Source organism: Erigeron canadensis, chromosome 1 (genome assembly GCF_010389155.1).
Source record: "Erigeron canadensis isolate Cc75 chromosome 1, C_canadensis_v1, whole genome shotgun sequence".
In the NCBI taxonomy this organism is placed as follows: Eukaryota; Viridiplantae; Streptophyta; class Magnoliopsida; order Asterales; family Asteraceae; genus Erigeron; species Erigeron canadensis.
In genome coordinates this window covers 21,071,159-21,091,515 of record NC_057761.1, presented here as the reverse complement: position 1 = coordinate 21,091,515, position 20,357 = coordinate 21,071,159, and the positions used below count along the sequence as shown (strand labels likewise).

Below are 20,357 nucleotides of genomic sequence, written 5' to 3'. Positions count from 1 at the left end.
AATCATCTTATTTTTAAGCACAATATATATCTAAATTTTGTTCACATGCTACTCCAAAAAACTATGACTAAAGTTACCTTTTTTTTTTTTACATGAAGTCCACTTTTGACTTTTTTTTTACAAGTGACCCATTTATGGCTTATAAATACTAATTGGAGACACATTCATCTAAATCATCACTACAATCTGGTTGTGACGCTGTGTACATAATGCATATTCAAATTAGTGCTTCTTTTACTCAAACTTTGGAAATTAAATCGCTGGCAGCGCCTAAACTACATAGCTAAAAGAAGTCGACCATCTTTTCTAATATCAATAATGAAGTGAATAATACCACACACACGATCACCATTACCATACAAATATATGTATACGGAAAATAAAAATGGTTGACTTACAAATGTATAGATACCAAAAAGAAGAAACTTGACTCAGGAGATGAATCAATTTTGTATCTTTTCTTCTGCATAAAAACACACCCAATAAGGGTAATAAAAAGATGAAAGTCATTGAAATAAAGGCAGGTAGTACTACCTACCAAATGAAATAAATGAAAAACCCAATTGAGGTATTTATCCAATATATGTGTGTGTGGGGATAATAAAGGCGTGTTGCTTCCTCTCTCTTCCATGCTGTATCTGTACCAAGACATATATAGATATAGACGTATCTATACCGGCGGTGACAACAACATCAGAACCAATATATATATATATGTATGTATATACACACTAATCGAACTTTTAAATCGAAATCAAAGAACAATTAAAGAATCAAAATCAAAGAACAATTAATAATTAAAGAAGATAACCGGATCCGATTCAAAGTACCTATAGTCGGGTGGCGGTATGACAGGATGCAATTTTGATTTCGGGATTCAAAGTACATATAATCGGGCGGTGGTTGGGGGTATGACAGGATGCGATTTCGGCGGTGGCGGATGGTGGTTTTTGGGGCGGTGGCGATGTGTGTGGTTATGGGGGGTGAATGTATGTGTGTGTGTTTTGGTAGTGAGTGTCTTCAGCGAAGGGGGCAGAGAGAGAAAATCGGGTATAAAGTATTTTTAAGGGTATTTTCGTTATTTAAGGGATAAGATGTTTGGTGGTAATGTAAACAAAAAAGTATAATAGATGATTTAAAGGTAGACTATTTAAAAGGGAGGAGGTAGTTTGTATATATAAGGGTATATAGATAGATGGTCACAAACTCACAATCGTCTCATTTCGTATTTCGTTTCCAATTTTCCATACTTTAAACTCGAGAATGGACTTAAAATATTTGTTTAACTGAAATCTGTCAGTTGACCAGTCAAACTACTCCACTTTTTCATCTTTTGTCTAAAAAGAAAGAGAAAAATAAAACAAATTGGAACAACCGGTTACCACCAGACCAGACACCTCCGGCCACAACCAACCGCCATACACCACCTCCGACCACCATCCGTGTAACACACATCCGCCATCATAAACACACATCTCCGCCCACCATCAACACATCCACATAATAAGCAACATAGAGCCTTGTGGATCGACGCTTCTAGATACCAATGATTTTACTTGATTCAACTCGAATTAAATAAACATAAAATATATACTCACTAATCAACCACTTCAATCCCAATACACACACACACACACATATATATATCACTTATTATGCAGTCAGTAACAAAGTTTTGGCGTTGGGATGGCAACCGAAAATGCGTTTTCACAGTGTTTTTCACCATTTTACTTATCCATTGTATCGCCATACTAATATTCACAAGTGGTTTTCTCCTTACACGAACTGAACTTCCTTATTACAGCCATTGTTCAGATGTTACTCAATCTCCATGTGGCGGTTTTCCATCTCATTTTCAAAATCATACTTCTTGCTGGACCAAACCTGCCGTTAATCGTGTCGTTATTATCGTTCTCGACGCCCTCAGGTTACAATTTTGATTTTTCTCACACATACACTTATGTTCTCTATGATAATGTGAAGTGATTTTGTGAGTTTTTTTTTTGTATTTTTGAATTTTACAGGTTTGATTTTGTTGCACCAAGTACCTTTTTCGAAGGTTAGTTATCGAATTAATTCGACAGTTTATTTTGTTGATGTAATGACGTCAAGCATTCAACAGAATTGTCATTGTATGTAATCAAGCAATCAACTACTTTTTTTCGTGAAACATAATTTTATTTGGATAGGAAGCGCTGGCCTGCCACATACATTCTATATAAGATCACTTACATATATCTGTTACATTAAAAGCTTTTGAAAAAAATACTGAGTAGTTCATTAGGAACGGAGAGAAAGTGGTGGAATTCGTTATGGTTTTGTAGAATGACATCTTAAGACGCCCAAAACACATAATATCTATGTTTTGGGTTGATAAATGAGGATTTAGGTTTAGCCTGAAATCTTTCTAAACGAAGAAAATTATACAATGCTATAGTTAGGAATCGTGACCTTACATGTACCGCAATACAGTAGCTACAGGTTTATACGGCTGATATAGAATGACATCTTAAGAACCCCGAAACACATAATATCTATGTTTTGTGTTGATAAATGAGGATTTAGGTCTAGCCTGAAATCTTTTTAAACGAAGAAAATTATACAATGCTATAGTTAGGAATCGTGACCTTACATGTACCACAATACAGTAGCTACAGGTTTACACGGCTGATTTAGTATGACATCTTAAGATGCGCGAAACAAATAATATCTATGCTTTGTGTTGATAAATGAGGATTTAGGTTTTTCCTGAAATCTTTCTAAACGAAGAAAATAATACAATGCTATAGTTAGGAATCGTGACCTTACATGTACCGCAATACAGTAGCTACAGGTTTACACGGATGATATAGAATGAGGTGACTGTAGTATGATGGCTTGTAGCATTGCTTTTGTTTGAATTTTACAGAGAAGAAACCATGGATGGACAAACTACAAGTGCTACACAAACTTGCATCTGATTCAGAATTATCTGCCAGGATTTTCAAAGCTATTGCTGATCCGCCTACTACAAGTTTGCAGCGTCTGAAGGTCAGAATATCTGATTATTGTTTCTACCTATTCAACGGTGCAAAATGGGATTACATACATTTTAATAATTTTAAGATGTAACGATGTTGTGTGTGCGTGTCCATCTAAGATAGTGGATGCTTTGTATTGTTTCTCGTCATCTTAATGGATATTGTAGATCATAGGCAATAGATAAATGTGTGCAAAGTCAAGAGAAAATGAGATCAATAGAAAACAAAGTTAAAATTACATACCAGGGTCCATATAAGAACCATGTATACTCTGTTCAGTGATTTTTCTTGTTAAGTAATTAATGAGAGGGGAATGTTTATAGTTATTTCCAAATTAAAAACCGTTGTCTATCTTTTATTTAAAGAGTTCGTTCTGTATGTCTTTTTGCTTTCTTAAGGCACATTTTAGTTTCCACTGGATTTTGAATGCATATCATTGTTTCAGGGGTTGACAACAGGTGGGCTTCCTACTTTTGTTGACATAGGAAATAGCTTTGGTGCCCCAGCAATTGTTGAAGACAATCTCATGCATCAGGTTTGGTTCAATCTTGAATTGGATATAGAAACAAGATGTTTTGTTGTTATTCTCTCTCTATATCTTGTTAACATATTTTTATTCACAGCTTGTTCAAAATGGAAAGCGAGTAGTGATGATGGGAGACGATACTTGGACACAATTGTTTCCTCATCACTTCAACAAATCATATCCCTACCCATCTTTCAATGTTAAAGATCTGGATACTGTATGTTTTATGAACGTGGTTTATTTTGTTCTTGCATTTTATATGTTTGATGCTTGTTTGAATATATGACGAGGTTCTTGTAATATGGTTTGTGTGTCAGGTAGATAATGGTTGTATCAGTCACCTAGTTCCAACCTTGTATGACGATGATTGGGAGGTTCTTATAGCACATTTTCTCGGAGTGGTACGTCTCTCAGTTGGGAAACAAGGTTTTGATGATATTTGGGCGTAAAGTCTTTGATTTTATATATGACTTGTAGCACCGTAAAATGTTACTGTATTCTAACATGTATATGTAGATAAATTTCAAATGACTAACTAGTGGCATCAACGCCCGCTACTTGTTGAATCATGGATTCATGGTTCGGGATTAAGTAAAAGCTTGTATCTGAGTTAATTAGTTGTATAAGTTTAATTTGGGTACTTTATTATGTGAAATAATCCACTCAACTAAAAAAGGATAGTCATATGTGCACTTTATTAATATATGGGAGAGTCGGATATATTAAGTTGCGAAATTTCCCTCTACCATGGATATACATACGCACTGATTGAGACCAATGCTAAAAGCTCTCTTGTCAGCCGTATGGAGTAATCTGGCAAAATGAGAATCCGAAGAGGGTATATGAGATCTATTTGGCTTATTGGTTTTCTGGTTCAAAGAGGTGGAGACTCTGAGTCGGACATGGTAGAAGGTGGCTACTGGCTGGGTTATTTTTGCTGGATGTGATCAGACTTGAGGCTCTGATGCCATTAAAGAAATATGAGCTGAAAAGATCAATTCTTCTATTAGAAGATTAACATATACATAGGATTGCAGGGAAACTATACTAGGAACTATTCAAAATCAGTTTGTTTGGCTAAATTCCATGATTCTAACAATCACATAAATTCAATCCTAGAATATAAGACAAACATATAATAGTCTCTTTTAATATAGAATCTTCCAGATTTATAAATTTTCTTCATTCCAACTTGCAGGATCATGCTGGTCATATATTTGGTGTAGATTCTGTTCAAATGATTGAGAAACTGCAGCAATACAATGAGCAACTCGAGGTATCTCTCTACTTTTTACTTCCACATTTTCGCTGAAATATTTGTAACTATCTTTGTATTCTTGGTAATTTATTCACTGTCAATGGCAATCGAATTGGTGCCAACATTCTGTCTCAGAAAGTTGTGGAAGTGCTCCAGAGCCAATCTGGTAAAAGTGGCCCACATGAAAATACTTTACTTCTTGTTATGGGTGACCATGGACAGACAGTAAATGGCGATCATGGTGGTGGAACTCCCGAAGAGGTATATAATCTTTGCACTCATATGCTCTGTAATCTAAAATTTGGTGCATGTTTATCTGATTAAAACGGCATGTGTATAGGTTGAAACATCAATCTTCGCAATGAGTTTCAGACAGCCTTCACATCCTGTTCCATCAGAGTTTGATTCGGCTTCCTGTAAAGCTGATCTGGTAAAGAGGCCACATACTCATGCAAACATGAAACATGTATTTATATAAATTGATTGATGACTTCTTATTGTCAGCATTATTAGTAATACCGTGACTGCTACTAGTTCCACTAATTTTTTCTTGTTTTTATAATATTTATTTTCTACTGTATTCACAGAATGGAAGAAACTTGTGCATTAGTTCCATCGAACAGGTTCAGTGATCAATCATGGGTTCATGTATTTTCGTTTTTGTTTTCAAATGGCTTTCAGTTTAAGTTATGAAGAAACCTCATTTAAGTTTGTTCTGCAGCTTGATTTTGCAACAACGGTGTCTGCGTTACTTGGAATCCCGTTTCCTTATGGAAGGTATGGTATTAAATTCTTACCTTTTTTATTTATTTAAAATTTTTATGGAGCACTGTTACAATAAAACTCTTCACATCACCAATTAATATTCTTTTCTATTTTTTAGCTCCCAGAGGAAGTATCAGCATAAAATCAAATAGCTGCACTCAGCATTTTTCTTGGAAAAATTGATCTCATTTTTGCAATATATGACATGCTGTGTTTTTTTTTTAACAGTATTGGTCGTGTTAATCCAGTGCTGTACGCTTTAGTGGCTGGTACATGGAATCTTGAAGGCTATGATATGAGTGGGATTCATAGTCAATTAAAACTGGAAGAATGGATGCACAACTATGCAAAAGTACTGTGTGTCAATTCTTGGCAGGTAATTACTTTCAATGCTATATGTTCATGTTAGTCTCTCAAAATAGAAGTCGGTTTAGAAGGTTATTGTTAATTGTGATGGTTATAGGCCATCATTGGTGCTAACAACCTGAACTAGTTAAGGTAGATACTACAACAATTAGATCTTTGCTATTTTACTCTTTATATGATAATAAGTCAGATCTATTGCTAATCACGTGACAACTTGCCATCGTGCTCAGATTGTTGCTGAAAAAAGAAATATGTTATATAGTACATATATTTCCTTAGAAACTCTAGCATGTGTATGTTGCCTCATTTAAATTTCACATAGCATAAAACTGTTTCTTACTTTTGGTAGTATATCGTATGTACTGCAATGGCTTGTCTGTTCACGACTTGGGTGATGGGCTACTTGGGGGCATAAAAACTTAATTCTGAGAATGGATGGATCATATGGACTTACTGGGTTAATGGGATTGAAGAAAATCAGGGACATGATAGTTGGGGAGGTAACATCGCTAGAAACATAAAATGAAAAGAACACATTCTAAAAATACTCCTGAGAACCAATCCATCAATAGATGGAGTGCTACCCGTTACCAATGCAACTTGGCCCCATATGCGAAGTTGAGAGACGTCAGTCCTTGGGGATGCCTAAATTATGTGGGTATTAAGCATAGTTGTCAAAAGTGACGGCGAACTCAAAGCGCAAAGACCCTTAACGGGGCGAAGGCGAGAGGCACAAAAAAAGCGCACGCCCGAAAAAAAAAAGCGCACCAAAGTAAAAACCAAACCAAATGACATTCAAATTAGCAAATTCCATCTAAATAAAACATAATGCATTAAGCCAAAACAGTTCAAGACAAATTGTTAAACATAGGAAGTTCAAAATCATTGACAAAACTACGGACTATACCATGCCATCATCGTCAAATGCGTCGAGCTCTTCTTCCTCAGAATCATCAATTAAGCTTACATAAGATGTAGGTCTTGATGATGAAGGTATTGATGATGGTACATTACAAGACCTTGTTATTCTAGATGGCTCTCCTGCCCCACTTGCCTCTCCAACCATGGTCCAAGCCAAATCCTCATCACTGTGAACACGATCCTCGTCCATTATCCCTGTTAGCCACTCATTGCTATCATTAATGACATCTAGTGATATTGGATCAAAGTCATCAAGGTTGTCATGACGATTCTTAAGCGTGGTGTTGTACTTGACATACACTAAATCGTGCAACTTCTGGTGTTCAAGTCTGTTCCTTTTCTTGGAATGGATCTGATCAGAATTATAAAGTATTGTCAACTAACTATTAAACTCATATAACGAGTCACTAAAAACTGTTAGTCACATCAGAATTATAAAGTATTGTAAAGCTGTTCATATTAAACTGAACAGAAAGTTATGTGCTCGAAGGTACTCCAATTCCTTTCACATCCTGATGCACTCTGCATGTTAAGCTCAACACTTTAATTGCAAAATCTTGTAAATTTGGTGTACCTTTTCCAAAGAGCTTCCACCACTCAGCTGTACAAATCATAATATAGACTAGTAATCTAGTATTCTAGTGTCACATTAAATTAAAGAAACAATATAAATAAGTAGCCTTATTACCAGGTTGTATACTCATGTGTTGCCTTTTTGCAAGTGCTAATCCAAAGAAAGCTGCTTGGTTAACCCACTGAAGCAGCTCTTTTGTTATTGCATCTTGTGTGTCTTTATCCGGGACCAGCCGCATGATGCATTCATGTAAACCGGCTGCCACTTCTTTGTCATCTTCAATTTCCTTGTTGTAATAGTAGAACTGCGGGTTTAAGTAATAACCCGCTGCATGTAACGGATGGTGAAACCGAGAGTTCCACCGTTTGTCTATTATGTCCGAGATAATCTCATACTCGTCTTGCTGTTGGTTTAAAGCAGCTTTAATTGCAAGCTTAGCCCTTTCCATGGCTTCATATATGTAACCCATTGCGGGTTTCTTCTCATTATCAACTAGGCGAAGCACTTTCACAATTGGACTCATCACTTTTATACTAAAAGTGATATTGTTCCAAAAAGTAGGGGTGAAAACAATATCATTAGCTCGTTTCCCCTTTGTTTCCTTAGACAATTTACTTTTGGTCCATCTTTCATCAGCAAACATATTTCTCAAAGCATTTTTGTGTCTATGCAAACTTTTAACGGAGAGATAATTTGTTGCAAATCTAGTAACTCCACATCTAGCTAACTCATTGTTCTCTGTAAACTCCCTCATCATGCTTAGCAAAATAATATGGCTATAGATGTAACTCACAAGAGAAATACCTTTCTGAACTACTGATTTCACTTGTTTGATCTTACCGATGTCTTCAAGCATAAGATCTAAATAGTGAGCAGCACAAGGTGTCCAATATATATGTGGCCTCTTTTCTATGAGTATTTGGCCTACAATAATCGTCAATCAGAAGTAAGTTAAAACGCATGTAAGTAAAATCAGTAACTTAGTGAAATTAAGACCAGAAAACTTAATAAAAAACAACTAACCAGCTTTCTTGAAGTTACTTCCATTGTCGGTTAATACTTGGACAACATTTTTTTCGCCAACTTTCTCCACAAAGTTGTCCAGAAGCTCAAAAATCTTTTCACCAGTCTTTGTGTAAGCAGATGCATCAACCGACTCCATGAAAACTCTCCCCTTAGCACTATTCACTAAAAAATTTATCAATGTTCTTTGCTTCCTATCCGTCCATCCATCCGACATTATAGAACATCCATGTTGTTCCCACTCTAATCTATGCTCTTTCACCCATTCATCGACGTTACCTATTGCATTTGCTAACATAGGGACACGCAGTTCATAGTATGAAGGTGGCTTTAAATGTGGCCCATATACTCCTACCGCTTGTATCATTTCCTTGAAGCAAGGCATTTTGGCTACATTGAATGCAATCCCAGCTTCGTAGAAAAAGGCTGCAATCTTCTGACACGTTCTACCTCGCAATTCTTTTTCACAAGCATCATTTATGCTTGTCTGAATCTTTTTTCCTTTTGTTTTTTTTGAAATAAAAGTATATATCGGTTATACTCTAATATAAGAAAATATAAGAACCAACTAATCTGTATCAGTTGTAATCGAACAATAAAAATGTTACCTTTAGTCACAAAAAAATCTAACGGTCCTTTCACATTAGACCTGCTACTGGTTGGTTTCTCCGTCGGGCTCTTTTGTTCTGAGTATTCTGGTTCTCAACAGTCTCATCCTCATCAGGTTCATCATCTCCATATCCACCATCTTCGAGATCAATGGGAAAATCTTGGTAGTCATCATTATTTTTCTTTGCTTTTTGTTGTTCAACGTATTCAATAAGCTCAGCTTTCACATCATCTGGGACTTTTTCACACTTTTTCACACTTCTGAACATTCCTGTTACCTCCTATCTGATGTTGTTTAGCCCTACATATTCCCGCTTTGCTAACAAACCCGCAAAAATTGCAACAGACAGAATTTTTATCATTAGGATATGCCCACTTGTACTTCCACCCAGGTTCTTTAGATTTAGGACGTTGAGAAACATTACCACCTTGATTCATTGACTCTAACAGCTGATATGAAAGAAAGTTTCAGTTGAAAAAATCTTTTGAGAAAGAAAAAAGAAAAAATAATTTTAAGAAAAAAAGAAGAAAAATTGCCTGTAGTTGAAGGGAGAATATGTTGATGAAGGATGATTTGATGTTGATATATTCTGATAGATGATTTGATGTTGATAATTGGAACAATATAGCGTGATTTAATCTCCGACATGCTGTCAATACCTTCTTGGATAACCAAAGGGTTTATGGAAAATAGTAAACTGCCGCGCCAAAGGGTTTTTATACAAAATAGTAAAAAGCCGCCTAAATTGTTGGTGGGCCTGGGCCTAGGTTCAGGCGGGAAACCCTTGCCTCACCATCGCCTTGCGCCTAGGCGGCCTGGGCGCACGCCTTTAACAACATGGTATTAAGTGGTATTTTACTAGCATCATAACCCTTACGGGGTGGGATGATGGGGATCTAATGTGGTTGGCTGGACAGGGTGCCATCCTTTACCATTTTTGCTAACACTCTTTCTGTGAGCTTGAATACCCTAGAAAAACTGCTTTTTTTGCTTGGATCAAGTCTCGTTGTGTTGGGCCTGACATCTTGAACATTTGCATAGGGAATTAGGATACATTTTTGCAAATGGGTTCAGACTAATGGTTGATAACGTAATTTGTTTAGAAGATGTATCGATGTATCTCCATGAGGATCATGACCCCACAAGTCATCCTCATTTCATATACTGGTTCATTCAAGTTTACTTTTCATGGGTGGCCGAGTGGTTCAACACTGGGGAATTAAAGCACTAAAAAGGAGTTGTCCCAGGTTCGATTCCCATCGATTTCATTTCAAGGATTATGTATCATATAAACTGTTTAGAAGGATTTGATTTAGGAGATCCCTCAGAGTGAGGAGCAAGGTCTACTGAGCCGAGTTCTCATTTGGCTAGCTTATCAAGTATACCACTTTACATTCTTAAATATCATAGTTGCTGTATATATTTTGTGCTATGTCATATTTTCACTGTGTTTTATTCAATTTTGTTCCTCTTTTATATTCAAAATGCTCAGGGATATATAAATCTATTTCCAAATGACTAAATTACATGTAGCTGCTATCATAACTAATCCTGTAATGTTATTGAAAAATGTTGGTTATCAGTTAACATAATACCATGATATGAACCCATCCCATAATAGACTCGCATCATGCCTTAAGCTAGGTGTAGAACTCACTCCCAAAAGCTAGCTCAAAGGATGAGGGGACACCTAGGCTTATAAACGACCAACCAATCCCATACTTGGCCGATGTGGGATCATATCAATACCCCACCCTTTGAAGAGCCAACGTCCTTGTTGGTCACGGTTGGCACCCTTTTCCTTGGGTCCAAGCCACCACTCCATAGGCCACTACTCCGATCGTTGGAACCTCGAAAGGTTGGGCTGGCTCTGATACCAATTGATACGAACCCATCCCATAATAGGCTCGCATCATGCTGTAAGCTATGTGTAGAACTCACTCCCAAAAGCTACTCCCAAAAGCTAGCTCAAAGGAGGAGGGGACACCTAGGCTTATAAACGACCAACCAATCCCATACTTGGCCGATGTGGGGATCATATCAATACCCTACGCTTTGAAGAGCCAACGTCCTCGTTGGCCACGGCTATATTGGTCACGGTTGGCACCCTTCTCCTAGGGTCCAAGCCACCACTCCATAGGCCACCACTCTGAGCGCTGGAACCTCGAAAGGTTGGGCTGGCTCGGATACCAATTGATACGAACCCATCTCATAATAGGCTCGCATCATGCCGTAAGCTAGGTGTAGAACTCACTCCCAAAAGCTAGCTCAAAGGAGGAGGGGACACCTAAGCTTATAAACCACCAACCAATCCCATACTTGGCTGATGTCGGATCATATCATACCACAATCTCATTATCTTGATTGACACACTGGTGCACTAGTTATCTTGCCACGTAACATTGCAAGGTGTACTGATATATCGCATATCATTGAACAACTTTGAAATGATGCGGGTAATTATATTGCGGAATTTTTGATCCTTTTTTCATGAAGTATATTTTTGTTTGGTGAGAGATATATTATGGATTGCACTAAGAAGGAAGAACCATTTCCTCTTAAATGAGGTTAAGCTAAATTATTTTCTTTGTTTAGGCCCCAAAATCTCACGAACAATCTTAAAGTAATCCGAGTATTAAGTTAACATATATTCATAAATATTCAAAAAAAAAGTCACTGAGCTGAAGAAATTTCTTGACTTGTTTCTTAAACTAGCCTCAAGAAATTAATTAGATGAAACAAACATCCAAAATTTGTTTAAATTTGTATGTAAAGAAAAGCCTCTCTTTCTTTAAATTATTAAATCTAACAAAAGTACAGCTGTTCCTTTTGCTGATTCCAAGTATGTTTATCATCCCTCAATACTCCTTTCTGGCTTTCTCACTTGCAGGTGAAGAAATACATAGACGTGTATACAGCTTCATCACTTATAGGATTCTCCATCGAAGACTTGAAGCATGTAGAGGAGATATATGCCGAGGCAGTGAACTGGTCAGCTTCCCTGCAAAATCTAACATCATCTGCTGCTCTTAAGAAGCAAATAGACTTGTATTCTAATTTTCTGGCAATTGTTGCTGAGCTGGCTCGAACAAAGTTCACAGAGTTTAACTTAAGGATGATGGGTATTGGTTTTGGCATTCTGTTGACATCTATATCTATCCCTTTACTTGTCATCAAGAAGGTGAATGATGCATATATAGATTTTCCCTCCCATGAAACGAGTAATTTGTCCTTCGGACTGTTTGTTAGCTGTACCATAGTGGCTGCACGGGCATGTAGCTTCTTATCAAATAGTTACATATGTAAGTGTTGATTGTGAACAAATCTTTTAAGCTTTGTGCTCTCTTGTTAACTAACGGGTAGCTCATTTTCTGCTCTTTTATGTTTTTATTTGAGACAGTGGAAGAAGGGAAAATGACAATATTTTTCTTGGCCTCCATAGGAATGTTGGGCTTACGCCATTCAATCAGGATAAAGAAGATGATATTTGAAGTAAGTATTGGATATAACAGGATGTTTGGTTTTGCCTGTTTACACCCGAACACCTATGAATTTATTCTGGTTTATTGAAACTGTTTAAACAGGAAATGGATTAAACGACCAAAGTCATGCAAAGTGCATTTTCAGTACAGAAAACTATCTAAATCATTTGATTCAAAAAGTTGTTACAAATAGTATAGCTTTTAACACGGCATTAATCGTAACAAAAAGTTAAAGTTGTGGACGAAAAAATGTTTTAGGTCAAACCAGCCCAGCACGTACAATATTACCTGTTTTGACTTGTTACTAAACTTGCATATTTCCACCTCTAGTCTTACGTGCCAGATATAATTTCTTTGTGGATTTAACTGCTTGTTTACAGGGTGGTGCATTTGTATTCTTGATCTCCATTCTGGGATTCATAAATGAACTTGGACTATCAAAGCAAGGTTCCCATGAAGTAGTGGAGCTCGATAGTTGGATGTATGTAGCTGAGTTAGCGCCAATACTACCGTTGATCATATTGGCTTACCTGATGTATAAAGTTATAGCTTGCAGTTCTTGTAACTGTCTTTTAAAATTTATTTTAATAGGAAGTATATTTAGTTACATTCTAGTTGCTTTACATTGGACCTTAGAAAGTAGCTTATCGGCACCACCTATATTTGATGGTTTAAAAGGCAATGTTGTTCCTCGTATAATATACATTTTTGGAATTGCACAACTATTTTCCCTTGCAGTTCTTCAGTTTTTTCAAAAAGTCAAAAGTTCAAAGTGGGGAGAAACAACTGTGTTAAAGGCAGTGGCTATGTTATCTGTATGGAGCTCTACTCTCATAATATTGTCTGGAAAACAAGGACCCTTCATTGCTTTGGCATCAGTTATTGGAGGTATTCTTTCCCTGCACTTCAATCATGTGTAAAACTGTAAATTTTAATGCATACGATGCTGTAAATCGTTCTTATTTAAAGATCTACATGATGATGTGTATGATGTCGCTTTGTGATGTTAATCGTCACTTTCTTTTAGCTCTACTAAATAATAAGCAAAAATTTGTTGTGAGTCGATTCTGTCTAGTCTGTTTTGAACTGTGCTGCAACTGATGCATTTCAATCGGAACCCCGTTTTAAGCTCCTACCCAACATGCACATCGTAGCACCTCTAATCATTTTTATTCTTCAACTTTATTTTTTCTCCTTTCAGCAGTTCTTTGTTTTACTTAAGTCTCTATCTCATGACTACATGTTACCTTTTAAGGCTCCATAGAATTTAGAGTTTATCATATCTGTTACTGGTTATGTATCTTCCTATTCAGCAGTGTAGTTTGCAATTACGCACAGTTTCTGATTAATGTTTGTATGAGATTTTGCATTGAGTTCCTTTCATTTTCTGTAGGCTGGTTAATATCGCGGTTGAAAGGTTTGGACCAGGATGATAAGGCTGGTCTTTTGGCTCTGTATTCTTCCCCAGTTACGCAGTGGAGCCTTTTGGCATCATGTCTGTTCTTTTGTACTGGTCATTGGTAAGCGATTGTAGAAGATACTAAAATTTGTATTTGATATTTTTTCTAATCTAGAAAGGCAAAGATTACACACTACATAATTATTCTGAGATTTATCGGTTACGGGACTAGAACCCACAAACCTCTTAGTTGGTGCGCCAACTAACATTCTGCTAGGCTAGAAGCCTTTTGGTTTCCTTATGATTTTTAAAAAGCTTCTTGTTGAACGCGTCAGCATTGGAAATTTGGTTTTCCTTGAGAATATATAGTTAATAAATACTAATGTTATATCTTGGCCAAATAAAGAAAAAATTTTAAACGTGAAACAATTCAGATGAGCCTATTGGGTTGAAATTCGTTCAAAGTTTTTCATGATGCCTACAGCACCCCAAATTGTTTATTTTAACAATCTTTCATATGATTGTAATCGCCTTTCAACGCATTAGCTTTTAGTAATAAAATAGATAGAGAATGTTTGAGGATCAACCTGTTCATCAGTTCTTTTGATCCTCTTGTCACATACAAGTAACAGAAAGCCTCTACAATGTGGAAGGGAAGGACTACCATATCTTCTTTACGGAATTTTTATTATCAAAATACTATGCAGGTGTGCTTTTGATGGCCTGCGGTATGCTGCTGCATTCATTGGGTTAGTGCAGTCTCTTCTTTCGTTAACCATTACTAAATAACTTAATTCTCAAAGCTATGTTAAGGGCATCATCGACTTTAAATGTCTTTCGTTGATCCCTCCTTGAAACATGTTCTTTATTACGTTTCAGGTTTGATGAATTTACTGTGATACCCCAAGCCATCCTTTTAACAGTCGAGACATATGGCTTTTCTCACATTCTTCCAACTCTTGGACTTCCATTTCTTGTTGCGTCTCGATATTCATCTAATGAAGCTAAGTCGACAAGGCAGTCCTTAATTCAGTTATTTCAGGTTGCATTTTTAATTGATTTGTCTATTTTTTTTTACTCGACCTCTTTAGAATCCATAGTAACTGATTCTTCGTATTCTGGTACAGGTTTATCTGATATATGGACTTATTATGACTGTTACTACCACTTTCACTGTACTTTGTGTCATAATTCAACGACGGCATTTGATGGTATGTTGAATTGTATAAAGGGTTAATTTAGATTTATGTGTTCTGCTATGCATCAAATGTTATATAGGGAAATGGGCTTAAGACCTTGTAAAGCATTTTGTTCTAAATGTTAAATCATAAATATATTTTTTGTGACTTTGGACAAAAAATGGTTTTGACTTGATCCAAACCGGTACAAAGTTACGAGGATTGACCAGTACAAGACCTACCTAACTGCCCAATGTTTCTGAATTTTCATGTTAGTGAGATAACTTTGTGATGTTAGATATAATTTCCTCAACTTTCAAAGATTTTTTTGTTCCAATTACACTAACATCAATGGCAGTAATGCAGTATAACTTCTAGCTAAGTCGCCAACTTTGAATCTTGAAAAGTTGAATTTTCAAAAGGCATAATGTGTAGTGTTTTGATTACACAGGATAATAAGCTGCATCTGTGTTTCTTTGTGCAGGTATGGGGATTGTTTGCTCCGAAGTTTGTTTTTGATGTAGTAGGACTTCTATTAACTGATGTCTTGATCTGTGTTTCTTCGCTTCTGTATTTTATTTAGAAGGGAAAAGCTAACAAATGCCACAGGGGCATCATTTTACCAACATTTATTATCTACAAATTTCCATGTTATAACTCATTTGCATTTAGTATATTGTTTTTATTTTTACTTCCCATTTTACCCTTTCATTAATCAAATAACAAGTCAATTGTCCTTTTATCTTCGTCGTGTCCAACTAGTTTTCATTTTGTATGGTTTGTTCAAATAAATATTATTTTTGACACCTTTCATATTATAGTGTTTCAGAAGGATTGAAGACTTACAAATAAAATATACTTTTTTATATAAATAATACGGATATCTTTTTTTCTATTACACGGTTGTAAACCAATTATTTTTTATAACTTAATTTCAATTAAAGTTTTCTGGGTCTTTTATCCTTTGTTTTTCCAAATGCAAGATAAAAATTACTCCCTCCGTTCCAATTTAAATGTCATAGTTTTTGACATTTTGGGTCTTTCATGTTTAACTTTGACCGTCAATATTATTGTTTGTGTTATATGATATTTGATGTAAAATATATGAATGGATAGAGTCTTAAATGTATTTTACATTTGGTATAATTTTCATCAATTATTAGATAACACAAACAAAATTATTTACAGTCAAAGTTACGAAAGAAAGACTTGACAAGTTAAAGTAGGACGTTTAAATTGGGACGGAGGGAGTATTATTTTAAAATATATACTAACTTGAATAAGATTATTTTTTTTATATAAATTTTAAAAGTTATCTTTTGTATACTATATTATAAAAAAAAACACTTTATTTTGAAAGTGTTGAAAATATTTAATATTTTCACTTAGGACCTCTTTAAAATATTTTCACTTACACTACCCCCTTAAGATTAATTATTAAAGAGTTAATTAAAGAAATCGTCCTTGTCGTCGACACTTGTAACTTTCGTTCTTTAGTTTAATAAATTACACTTTTAGTCCAAAATAGTTTGCCCCGTCAACCCTTTTGGTCCTGGATGCTAAACTCCGTTTAATAACCCATTACGTGTAAAACACGTGATGGGCATTTTCGTCCTACCAGACCTTTTTTGCTTATTTAATACCCAAATAACAATAAAGCAACACATTTCACTTTCTCTCTCTACGTTCTCACACTCTCTCTCTCTACTCATCTGCTCTCTCTATCTATATGTAACAAAAAAACCCCTAATCTTCTCTAATCTTCTGTCTAATCTTATTATAAAATGGTTAACTGTAGTTGTGGAGCAATTGTTGTGATTCGAACTTCATGGACACCTCGAAACCCATGAAGGAGGTTCTATAGTTGCCCTAAAAGGGGATCGCGTTGTACCAGATTTATTGGATGGTATGATCCAGTTATGTGTGAATGTTCAATGGAGATTATTCCTGGGCTTCTAAGGTCCAAGAACACACTTGAGTATCAGCTACAAATGAAGAATCAAGAAAATAAGAAACTAAAGAGATATTTGTTTTTGTCATGTATTGTTGGTTTTGTGATGTTTTATTTACTTATCAGTGGGTAGCAAGATATTGTTTCAACTTTGAAATCCATGAAAAATGTAGTTGTAATTGTACTTGTGTTAATGAAAAATGCAGTTATGTATGAGTTTTGGTTATTCAGTTGTTGTAAATTTAGTAAAATGATAATAAAAAGTCATAATTGGGCTGAAATTGGTATAGACTATGAAAAGTCAAAATTACTACTTTAAAATAGGTAAATTGACTTGCTTTTGTTTTGTGAGAATAAGCATAAAATACATCAAAATAGACCTGCTTTTTCCACAATATGCACATCATCAAATGTAATATCATTTAAATCGACATTTACATATGACATGTCATTATCAACTACATTCTGTAGTTCAGCATTATCATCACTAACTTCTTCAATGACTACACTTTTTTTTTTTGGTGGAATGTCATATGGATTGTTCAAATTGGTAAAACCATGTTCAATATAAATTAAAATCTGAACAAACTCTGTAATGCAACTATCGTATTTGAATCACGAATATCATCGTCTGTGCTTAATTAATGCAGATCCATATCTAAGCTACTTTGTGGGGGTAGAAAATGGTGATATATTTTTTGCTCTTTTTATAACCCAGTTCGACCACCATTGCATCTAACTCTATTACCGAAAACAAATCGACATCCACAAAATCCACCTATGAAATCTTACCATTTACGTATCTCCTATCTAGCAATTCAGTGAAAGCTCCACCATGGTGAACTTTCAAAGCAAACAAACCATCATCATTCTCTGTTTAGGGTTTAAAAAAAAATCAATATATACTAATCAGCTTATCAATCTAAAATTTATTAACTTTGTATCTTTTTAACAAAAAATTATATATATATATATATTTAATTTGAGTTTACTTACCATATTCACCCATGGCGAAGTCCAGAGCTCTAGGGTTACTCTCATCACGAATACGCTACTCTGAAACCACTATTTTCTTCAAATAATAATACACATTTGTTGAATTGGATTAAGATTTTGTAGTTTTTTGGTGTATAATCTTTATAATTTTAAGAAGGAAGGGTTTTTTTATCGAGGAGAGGGACGATTGGTGTTGATAGTGGAGTGGTTGGGGTATTAAAGAAGAAAAAAGAAAAGATCTGCCCAAGATGTCCATCACGTGTTTTGCACGTGATGGGTTATTAAACAGAGTTAAGCATCCAGTCCCAAAAGTGTTGAGAGGGCAAACTATTTTGGACTAAAAGTGTAATTTATTAAACTAAAGTACGAAAGCTGCAAGTAAGTGTCGACGAGAAGGACGATTTTTGTAATTAACTCATTATTAAATTACACTATCAATCATTTATCTTTTAAAATGTTTTCATTAACCTTTCACATCAAATATTTTTACGTCAATTATCTACACCACTCGAGGTCTTATCTACCACCAACAGTCGCCCTACCACCACATCATCGTCACTACGACCACCGCCGCATTGCCCAAATAACGTGCTAGTTTTATAATAAGATATAAGATATTTATATATACATATATAGGGGATGAGTATTGTAAACAAGTATTAAAGTAAAAAAAAATAAAACAAGATCTTGACCTTTATATAATGGTTAAACTGATGCACAAAGATTCACGAAACAATTAATGCACGATAATTTTCATGATGCACAGTGATTTTAAAAACTTATTGATTTATTTGTTTTACTTTAATACTTGTTTTATTTTACATAAAACATATATATTATATTATATTATATTATATTATATTATATTATATTATATTATATTATATATATATAAATACTTTATCTTTTAACAAGAAAGATAGTAGTAATAATTTTATTATTAAAATATTTTGTTTAGTACATAGAAGGAACGGTTAGAAAATTCATTATATGAAATGGAAATAACAAAATAATTCTATATAAATGAAACAAAAATCTAAATTGGGAAGGCTAAAATGGGAATTTCTTATATAAATAAAAGAAGATTGTTTCTATAAACTTTTTACCTGACATGTCATTATTTTTTTCTAAACTATTTTTAAAAATATATGATTTCATAATAGATTTTTTTTGTATTTTAAAAACTATTTTTTATATTAGGCAATATATCATTTCTTCTTTTTTTTTTCATATTATTTTTTTGACCTTAATTATTTTTAATTAATATAAAAGATAATATCTTAACTCTTTAACTTTAGATTCATATCTACCACTGATTTATGATAAGTTACTTTTTAATCTCATCACCCTAATCAGTTTTATGTATTAATATTCATTTTTATAAATATGTTGCTATCTCCGTATCAAATTATAATGTATTGACAACAAATTAAATACATATTTCTATATATTTTTTTGTTTTAAATTTTTAATTAAGCGTCCCGGGTTAAACCCGGGTTGATTAGCTAGTCATAATATAAATTTAGTATTGTTAATACAAACAAAATATAAATATAGAATATTTAAGATAATAAATGTTGGTAAAAAGATGCCCCAAGGGCATTTGTTAGCAATTCCCAAACCCGAAAATACTAACCAACTAGTTAATTAACCCGGGTTTAACTCGGACATGTTAATTAAAATTGTAAAATTATAAAATAAATTAAAAGAAATTATGTAATATTTGTTTTTAAAACATTATAATTTGATATAAATCTAATAATTCAACTAAAACAATAATTATATAGTTAATAAATCAACTAAATTAAAAAAAACATTTTATTTGTGATATTATATAAGAGAGATTTTTTATTCTTTAAACAAATGATTGATATTTTTAGGCTATTTCTATATTATTTATATATATGACATCATAATTAAATAAAAAGAATTTTTAAGTGAAATATGGATTTACCACATCAACAACTTTCTAATAATATCTATAAAAAACAATTTTGTTTTATTATATATAAAGATATGTTAAACTGTGAGCAAACCATAAGTATTACACTTTAAACCCGAATATGCTTATTAGAGAGAAATAAAGCTACTTGAGAGTCTAAATTTTATAGCCAAATGATACAAAATCAAAACACTATTTTGGTAAAAGAATTTTTTTTAACAAACACCATCTTAGTAAATACTTTTTTACTTTTAAGATATTATGATCTTTATGCTACAATAATACTCCAAAGTTAAAAGAAACAAACAATTGGTGTCACCTTTATCAATCAATCTAAATAATAGAC

The 20,357-nt window shown here is 34.2% G+C and overlaps 1 protein-coding gene across 1 annotated transcript; it reads left to right on the top strand.

Moving 5' to 3' along the window:
* The first annotated feature begins 1,304 nt into the window (after positions 1-1,304).
* LOC122585996 (GPI ethanolamine phosphate transferase 3) lies at positions 1,305-15,813 on the top strand. Its single transcript, XM_043758112.1, has 20 exons — positions 1,305-1,927; positions 2,025-2,059; positions 2,909-3,030; positions 3,466-3,555; positions 3,644-3,763; positions 3,864-3,947; positions 4,745-4,822; positions 4,940-5,065; positions 5,145-5,234; positions 5,392-5,427; positions 5,526-5,581; positions 5,798-5,945; positions 11,954-12,365; positions 12,464-12,555; positions 12,926-13,433; positions 13,939-14,065; positions 14,652-14,693; positions 14,824-14,986; positions 15,072-15,155; positions 15,607-15,813. Exons 1-20 carry the CDS (start codon positions 1,656-1,658, stop codon positions 15,703-15,705), a joined length of 2,784 nt encoding a protein of 927 aa, XP_043614047.1. The 5' UTR covers positions 1,305-1,655; the 3' UTR covers positions 15,706-15,813.
* Positions 15,814-20,357: the final 4,544 nt, after the last annotated feature.

Bases quoted from the DNA above. Each gene is read 5' to 3' on its own strand.
- LOC122585996 (XM_043758112.1), top strand. From the start codon at position 1,656: ATGCAGTCAGTAACAAAGTTTTGGCGTTGGGATGGCAACCGAAAATGC. The intron at 4,823-4,939 runs GTATCTCTCTAC...ATTCTGTCTCAG, and splicing joins AATACAATGAGCAACTCGAG to AAAGTTGTGGAAGTGCTCCA. The intron at 5,946-11,953 runs GTAATTACTTTC...TCTCACTTGCAG, and splicing joins TGTGTGTCAATTCTTGGCAG to GTGAAGAAATACATAGACGT.